The sequence below is a fragment of the Lissotriton helveticus genome, chromosome 6 (genome assembly GCF_964261635.1).
Source record: "Lissotriton helveticus chromosome 6, aLisHel1.1, whole genome shotgun sequence".
NCBI classification, from domain to species: Eukaryota; Metazoa; Chordata; class Amphibia; order Caudata; family Salamandridae; genus Lissotriton; species Lissotriton helveticus.
Window position 1 is genome coordinate 1,954,540,159 of NC_136067.1, and position 8,651 is coordinate 1,954,548,809.

Below are 8,651 nucleotides of genomic sequence, written 5' to 3' on the forward strand. Positions count from 1 at the left end.
TGATGGTGAGAAAATCACCAAATGTAATCTATGTAGAAATATTTCCTCTAGACTGTTTCCTATTTTGTTAAAAATTATGAATCATGTATTCCCACCGAATTTATGAACCCCATTGTTCAAAACCATAAATAAGAGTGCGCATTTCTCTTACGAGAGAGACACCCTTTTCCCATTCTTAGAAGGCAAATCTATGCCGGATTACTTACTGAACTGTATTGAGTTCTTTACTTAGGATTTATATGTTATGCAGGTAATGTATTAACGGCAAAGGCTGTATTTTGACTTTATTAATTCAGAAATATCATGTGGGCCCTTGTTGATTTAACGCCTTAACCGCAGCGGTTTTTCCGCCGCGGTGCGGGCATTCTAAAGGGTGGGTGGGGCTGCGTCGGCCGTTGGTCGTGTGCATCACTGGGGAGGGAGTGCTTACGTCGGCCAACGGCCGACGGGAGCACGGAAGGGGTTAAAATGTGACAGCTCCAGTTGGGGAGCACAAAAAACCGAGCTGTAAGGACTACACCGCTTTAAAGGTCGAAACTCTGGTTATAAAATTGTATGGCTTTAGTTAGGAATCTTGTAAGGGCTCTTTTGCGCCGACTAATTTATGTAGTGTAAAAAGCGTCGACAAATCTTGGTAGTGGAAGATAGTTCCAATTGGAGCTGATCGTTGTCTTGATATAAATTGTCTTACGGTACCTGCATGGTCCAGATGGTTTGCCCGAAGATTTAAAATGACCCATCCGTCGCCATTCCCGCCCGTCTTCGTTTGGTGCAACTTAAGATCCTCCACCGGGTGTATGTGACTGGTCCGCGTCTGGTCGTGATGGGTTTTTCCCCGGATGGCTTGTGTAAGCGTGGCTGTGGGATGAGCGCTACCTTTATGCACATACTTTGGGAGTGTCCTGTGGTGGCAGCTTATTGGGTGGATGTGCTTGCGTTGATGACTGAGGTGACTGGTGTTGACCTGCGGCCTGAGGCCCGTCGATGTCTGCTGAATGTGTGGGAACCCTCCGATTACTCTGTGGCCCAGACTAGATGGGCGACCCTGGGTTACATGGTCGCGAAGCGTGACATTGCACAACTCTGGGACGCATCCCGACCTCCTGCTGTTTCAGCGTGGGAAGACAACATGGACTGGTCCATGTTCCGTGAGAAGACAGTCTACATGGCTAGGGGCAGGCCGGGGGCGTGGACGAAAATTTGGGGTCAATGGAATGCGTACCGTGGAGAAATTTGTACCCCTCCCTTGGTTGCCACCTCCGATGTTACCCTGTCTCCTTAGGCTGACGTTCCCGAAATTTTTTGCTCTGTTCTAGGATTTTCCTGTCCTCCCTGCTTCCCCCCCCCTCACGGCCTTCCCGACTCTCATTGATGTATTTTTGTTCTCCTGTTTCGTGACCTCCCCCTCTGCCATTTGGGCTGACTTGATTATTGCACTCGCCTTATGTTTGTGTTGAGTATTTTTCATGTTTTATATAGAAAATTGCTGTATCCTGTTCTATGTCTGTAGCAATTTCGTTCTACGATTTGGCCTGACCTAGGAAATGATTGTTTATTTCATGTGTCGTACTATGCGACTTAGCGGCCAGCCCGTGTGGTTGTGGGCCCATCGATGTACTTTTACGTGATTGCTCAATAAAAGTTTTTAACCAAAAAAATAAATAAAAAAAAATAAAATAAAATGACCCATCCAACTCGATCCTGGTTCCAGAGGAACGAGAGATGAGGACTGACTGATGGAAGAACAACGACGTGAGTATCAATAGGGACTGCATGAAGTAAGCAGTGTATTACTTGTTGAGAGTTGTAGTGAGCATTGTGAAAGAGACATGCTATGGGGTATATTTGAGGATACATATTGGATGGCTATAATTGTATATATTATTGGAGTTATAGTTATTGTGTGTTTTTTAATGTTTTTCTCATTTTAGGTTTTAGGAAGGTTCCTCGGGTTAGAATTTAAAGGGGGAAATTTACTAAGATTTTACGCTGTGCTTCCGTCACAAAAGTGAAGTAAATCAGCACAATTTTTTTTCCCGATTTACTTTCCAGCGCTAAACTTGTTTAGCTCTGGAAATAACGTGAAAGCAACGCAAAGCAGCGCAGAGAGATGCTGTACATTACTTAGCCGCAAAGGGGCGTGCCATGGGTGGCGCATGGGCATTCCCATGCAAACACCCATGGTTTCTGACGCTAAATTCAATTTACTAAATAAAATAGACAGTGTTTAGCGTCAGAAAACTGCGCCCTCTTGAAGTAGGTGCAAGGAAGGAGAAATGCTTTCATTTCTCCTTCCTTTTCCGACTTTGTACGTGTGCTGCACTGTACAGCACACATACAACTAAAGGATGCATTTGCTGCTGCTGATGGTGCTGCTGCTGCTGCTGCGCTGCGTAAGCGGTAAATCTGGCCCCATGTGTCTGGAATTATCGTTTACCGCAGGTATCGCCACTGCTGTCTAGTCAGTATCCCACCCTGAATAGCGAATATCACGCAGGCTCCGAAATAATGGATCCATATCTTTTTCCTTGTTCAGAGTAGAATACTGTGCCCAAATTAGCATCCAATTACCACCTGGTCGGAGCAGTTGGTAACTGTGCATGGGGGCGGGGGGGGGTTGTACAAACCTCTTGCGACCGGAAGGCGAGCAGGAGAAGCAGGGGAGGCCAGGGTTTCTCTGAGCTTTATAAATAAACAAGGGGAACCCAGTAAGTAGCTATGGACCATGGGTATCAGTTAAGTTTAAGGAGAGCAAAGGTCCTAAGCTTTAAGCAAGATCATAGAAGAATATTATATAGACCACAATGCTTCCTTGTCCAGCCGGACAGGGAATTTATTAATCAATTCAGGTATAAAAGGTTCAATTACATTTCGCAACAAAACATTTCATTGCAGTAGGGCACAGTCCTGTACCGTACTGAAAAGGTAAGTGAGAGGATAGAAGAGAAAGAAAAAGTATTTCAGGCAAAGAAAGTGAGCAATCAGGCCACTGTTTTGAATCAAGATAGACAATGTATCCTGGAGTAACACATACAGACATTAATGTACATTGGTTACACGTATGTCTACTCAAAGGAGTCGACGTTTCGATCCCGCGCTCGAATTATAAAGGGATCATCTTCAGGACTTTAACAATAAGTTTGCCTGGTTTGAATAATATGTACGCCTCCACTGGGGTTTAAGGCGTGTGAAGTAGAGCGTAATCCAATACATAAGCGCTAACCGCTGTTAAGGAATCCTTGGCACGGGTCCCGACAGGTTAGAAATGAACACGCTGATGCGTGGGGTCAAAAACGGTAAACCTGTCAAGGTATCCGTAAACGGTTGGAGATCGGGCAAACGTGGGCTGAATGAACTTCGTTGTGCCGCTGGTCAGAATGAGTCCGCGGGTTTTAGAGCTACGCAGTGTGACGGAGTCCTCAACCTAAAAATAGTGTGTTCATATGTGCTAGGTCACGCTATCAGGTGTAGGTTCATCGGAAATATATTGCCTTGTTGCTTTTTACATTGAGAGCGTCTGTATACGTGTGTGAAATGGATAGTAAAAAAAAACACCAAGCATGGACGTCCATTACACCAAGCTAACTAGAAGTGGCAAATACAACAGATTATACGTAGCTACCATGGTTTCTCGTTAAAAAAAATAAATGGCACCAAGGGCTAAAAGGATGTAAAACAACAGATTTACAAACTGTTTAGATGCTATTGGTAATTTTACGAAATATACTGTGTTATTTTGTGCCTCATAACACATGGATACAAAAATGGGAAAAAAGAACACCCAAATACAATTTGTGCTTGCTGGTCAGTCAGTTTTACTACTACTCCCTACGAGTTAAGGGCAAAGTGGAATGCAAACCCAAAGCAAATATAATTATAACGCCTGTTTCTAAGAGCTAAAGTATAAAATAAGCAGCACCTTTTGCTCACGTTTCTCCACAATTACCAGGTCGCTGTAAGCAACTTTCGTCCCTCACCTCCACAACAAGTTGAGCCACAGACCAAGAGGGCAGAGGCAGACCGAGATGGCGTCTGTGCATAGCATCAAATTTTGGGATGGTGAATACACGAGAAGGCTTGTCGTGGGTGGGGTGGCATTGTGGTCAATAATAGGGAGGGGGGTGCGTGAGCGGCCGGTGGACGGGGGGAGCTTTCAGGGGGTTGGGAGTGGGGAGGGGGCGGCTCAAAGAGGGGGGAGGAGGTCGCCTTGGTTGAAGAAATAGTGGCAATGTGATGTGTGGCGTGGGGGCAGGCTTTACGCGTGGTTTGTGGCCGGGGCCTGGGAGCGGACTAGGTGCGGGATGGGACACAGGCTGTGGGGGCGATCGGTGTGCCCTTGGGCGGACTTGGCGGGCAACGGTGTGCACAGAAGGGTGGACTGAGTCCTTTGTTGGAAGTGCGGGATGGGCGCGCTGTACGGGGTGTGACATCTGGGGTGAAGGTGCTGGATGTAAGTGTGCTGTCGTTATGCAGCATGTTGGAGGCGAGGATTGTGCAGGGTGCTGGCCCCTAGTCTTTGTGCGATTGACCCTTCGTCCAATTGAGGCCGGGGCAGTGTGGGGTCGGACGCGGTGGAGCTCGGTTTCCTGCTAAATAAGTAAAGGAAATATGGCTCCAGGCATGGTTTTATCACCCCCCCACCCCTCCCCTTTCTTGTCTATCTCGATCTCACCCCATGGTGCCACACCATTAACTACTAAGGAAAGGACAACTGACCACAAGTGGGAGGAGTTAATGGGTGAGCTATTCAGGAGGTGCTGAGAGTGTGTGCAAGGGCCGGTCACAATTCTTTAATGCAAGTTGGTGCACTATCTGTAGCGTAGGTCAGCGCGTCCCCCGAGAGATGCTGGGCACACGAATTTAGGGTTGGGGGCAAGAGGAGGGGCCCGCGTTCGGAACTGCAGCCATTGGAGCGGGCGAGGAATATGAGTTCTTAGCGGGTCAGCCGGGGAGCGTGGGCGGAGTGACTAGGGGGAACTGCTGGCGCGAAGGTGAGGGGTGTGGGAGTGCCGCGCAGACAGTTGCCCCCAAGAATAAGGAGAAGAAAATAATTAACGGCACGGAGGGTTCCAGGTCAGGGGGACAAGGAGTAGGAGTGTGGTCTGTCAAGGGGCAGGCTGGGTTGCAGGGTGCGGGGGGGGTGGGGGGTGGCTCAAGGACAATAAGGGGGTGGTGGGGGATGCAAGCCAGGTGGTGAAGTTTGCGTTTAAGTCGGGCATGCTGGACACGGAGGGAGGCAGGTTTGCGGGAGAGGTGTGGCGAGGTGCGCATCGGTCTGCCGGGGCGGCGTTCAAGTGTTGTGGGCTCTGTTTTCGGAGGGAGGACACGGGGGTGACAAAAGCTAGATGGGTGCGGGGCGGGCGTCTATACAAATGGAACAGAATTAAGAAGAGAAAAAGCGGAGCCGCCGGCCCACAGATGTCCGGGTGGATGCAACGTGGCTCGGCTTCAGGTGAGTGGGGCGCCCCGTCCGGCAGAGGACTCCCGCTGTCCCCACACCAGCCCACCCATACTGTGGCGTCGACCTACCTGGGGATGGGTCACACGGCCACAGCGCCCGTGCCTTGCCTATCCCGTGCACCGCTTTGTCTTTCGGGCTTGTCGGTGTTCCCTGAAACTATCCCGACAGCCGCTCTCCAGCAGGAGGCTCCCCTGCGCAGGAATCCGGAGGGGCACAGCTCAGTCAGAGGAGAGCAGGATCAGCAGGCAGACGGAGGGCAGCTGGGAACACAGGAAATGAATGATCTCGGGCAAGCGGAAGGAGCAGCTGTGCCGGGAACTGTTGTGATTACTATTGTCCATTGTAGGACACCGTACGCCCGGCAGAAACAGGTAGGGAGCAGGCCTGCACGGCCTGAGAGGGAGGGAGGGGGAGCACGACGACCATGTTTCTCGGAGGCGAGGCGGAAATGCCTCGGAGAAACACACGGTCATTTTCGCATTCGGGGCGTGTTTTTGGCTTCTGAGTGACGGATGATGTCACAGGGCGAAAGTACGCCAAAAACACGCCCCTGAATCCGAAAGTGACGGGGCTTGTTTGGAGTGACTCCCTTCTCCTCCAAAGGCTGGCCTCCGTTTAGGAAGCCAGCCAATGGAGGAGAGGTGGAGGAGAAAGGCGGGTTAAACCACACTACTAAGAGACATAAGATCTCCTACCGGAAGCTGGCAAGCCAGCATTTCTGGTCCTCGACCTAAAAATAAACAAAAGGAGCATGAAACCTAAATTAGTAGGGTTTTGTCTGGGAATATCGAATCCTGAATATCGACAGGACAGACTATCGTTACAACAATATTCAGGTATAAAATATCAAAAGATGCAAATAACTTGGGGATCTACATATATATTAAAGGTACATCAATGTGGAATTAAGAATGGTAAATTCCCACCTGCTCTGTACGCTTCCCTATTGATATTTTATCCCTTGATATTGTTGTTACAATATTCTGTTGAGTCAATATTCGAGATTGGATATTCCCAGCCGCAGTGTTAGTAGATGATAAATATCTTTAAATTCTTCAATAAGACATATGTGTCAACTCTATGCAGTAATGATTCATGTATTTCTTGTTCTTGCTTCTTCATTGTAAGGCTTCCAGATGCTTGTATTTTTCTATGTTAACTGCCTCTCCAATATGAAGAGATTGCTTAATCAATGTTTTTTGGAGGGTAATTGCCAAATTACTAAGGACCCATGCTCTGGAACAGCTTGTAATCATGCTTCCTGATTAATCAGGCCTTTTGACATTAAGCAATGGATTCAGGGCTCACTTGACCCACTCAACATATGGATCCAACTTCTGAATTGCTCTCTGGGGGAATTGCACCTCTCTGTGCAGTGCATAGGAATCGACTTTCAGAACTTTTGTCCCAGCTCCCCCAGCTACCCTCTCTCACCTCCAGCACTCGCCATTGGCCACCTGATGATAAAGGTTGTATAAAATCTCAGAACAAAGTAAAGTAAAACAGCAGATAAAATGAACACTACAGCAGAAAGACGGAGAGATAATGACAGAGTTTATTTCCTCCAGAAAAGTTTTAGTTTTCTCAGGTTTCTAGCCAAAGCGCTCTTGACTTCCTTGTTTCGAATACTGTAGACAAACGGGTTCAACATGGAGTTGACCACGCTGTACATCACGCTGATGATGAGGTCCTTCTCCAAGGAAAATGCAGATGCTGGGCGGATATATGTGTATAGCACTGGGCCATAGTTCAGAGTCACTGCTGACAGGTGAGCAGAACAAGTGGAAAATGCCTTGGATCTCCCTTCTGTTGAAGGCATCCTACATATTTTGGCAATAATGAGGATGTAGGATATGATAATGCAGAAACAGGGACTCAGCAGGACTATGGTTGTTTCAGTTAGCTGAAGGAGCTCATTTGGGAATGTGTCTGAGGTGGACAGTTTCAAGAGTGGTGGCAGGTCACAGAAGTAGTGGCGGATCTCATTGGATGCAGTGTATGATAATCGTGCTGCCATAATGCTGTTTGCTGCTGAATGCACATTGACGAAAACCCAAGATGCGGCCACCAGCCTCACTTGGACTCCCCTGCTCATTATCATAGCATAGTGCAGTGGCTTACTGATTGCCAAGTATCTATCCACAGCCATGGTGGCCAACAGGAAATCTGTCATGGTACCTAAGGAGTAAAAAAAGTGTAGTTGCACAAAACACCCATAGAAAGATATGCTTTTCTTTTCCGAGAAGATGTTGGCTAGAAGTTTTGGGACTGTGGAAGTCGTCAGGCAAATGTCTACAAAAGATAAGATACTTAGAAAAAAGTACATGGGCGTGTGGAGATGAGAATCCATTCGGATAATAAAAATAATGGTGCCATTTCCCATCAGAGTTACCAAATACATCAATAGGAAAACCACAAAAAGGATTATTCTGTGCTCCGGAGGCTCAGAAAACCCTAGAAGGATGAATTCAGACACCGTGCTTTGATTCTTTTTCTCCATTATCTTCAGAGCTTGGACCTACAAGAAGAACAATGCTTTGTTTATTGAGATAATGAAGGTCAGAAATAAACATTGAGAGGTTACTGAAGATGGACATTAACAGGAATTAATTTCATCCAAGGGCAACAAAGGGTGGGAAAGAAGAAATTTGTGTGTGGGTGAATTTGGCAATGCAAGGAGGGAGGGGAAATACAACTGTTATCTAGAAAGAAAGCATTGAGGGACAGATTGTTTGGAGGAATGATAAAATAAGTCATTTGAAAGAAAACAGGGCAGTAGGACGAGAAGGAATGAGAATGATAAAGGCTAAGATGCATAACAGACATGATTCACAGGGATAATAGTAAAGTAAAAGGTAGGGAAAGCCACCAAGAATGTGAGCCAAATAACACCAGGACAAATATATAAACAAGTGAATCAAGTAATAATTTTAAAAAGGTGGGAGTAATGTGTGTAGCTTGAACTGAAATGCCATCAAAACAACAACAGTTGAAAACCCAATAATACCCATCAACATCTAAACTGAAAACAAAGAGAAAGTAAAAAAATAGGGTTATGAATGTGGAAAGTAAAACTTTTACCTTTTCAATGTACAATCTAAATTAAAAGTGAGAATACTTTGAAAAGAAGTGACACTGTTTGTAATGCTAGATTTTTTTTTAACACGCTTTATATTATTTTATTATTTAA

General features: G+C 46.6%; 1 protein-coding gene across 1 annotated transcript; it reads right to left on the minus strand.

Moving 5' to 3' along the window:
* Positions 1-7,016: 7,016 nt before the first annotated feature.
* Positions 7,017-7,961, minus strand: LOC144761984 (olfactory receptor 1L8-like). The gene has a single exon (XM_078647149.1). The coding sequence runs from the start codon at positions 7,959-7,961 to the stop codon at positions 7,017-7,019; it is 945 nt and encodes a 314-aa protein (XP_078503275.1).
* Positions 7,962-8,651: the final 690 nt, after the last annotated feature.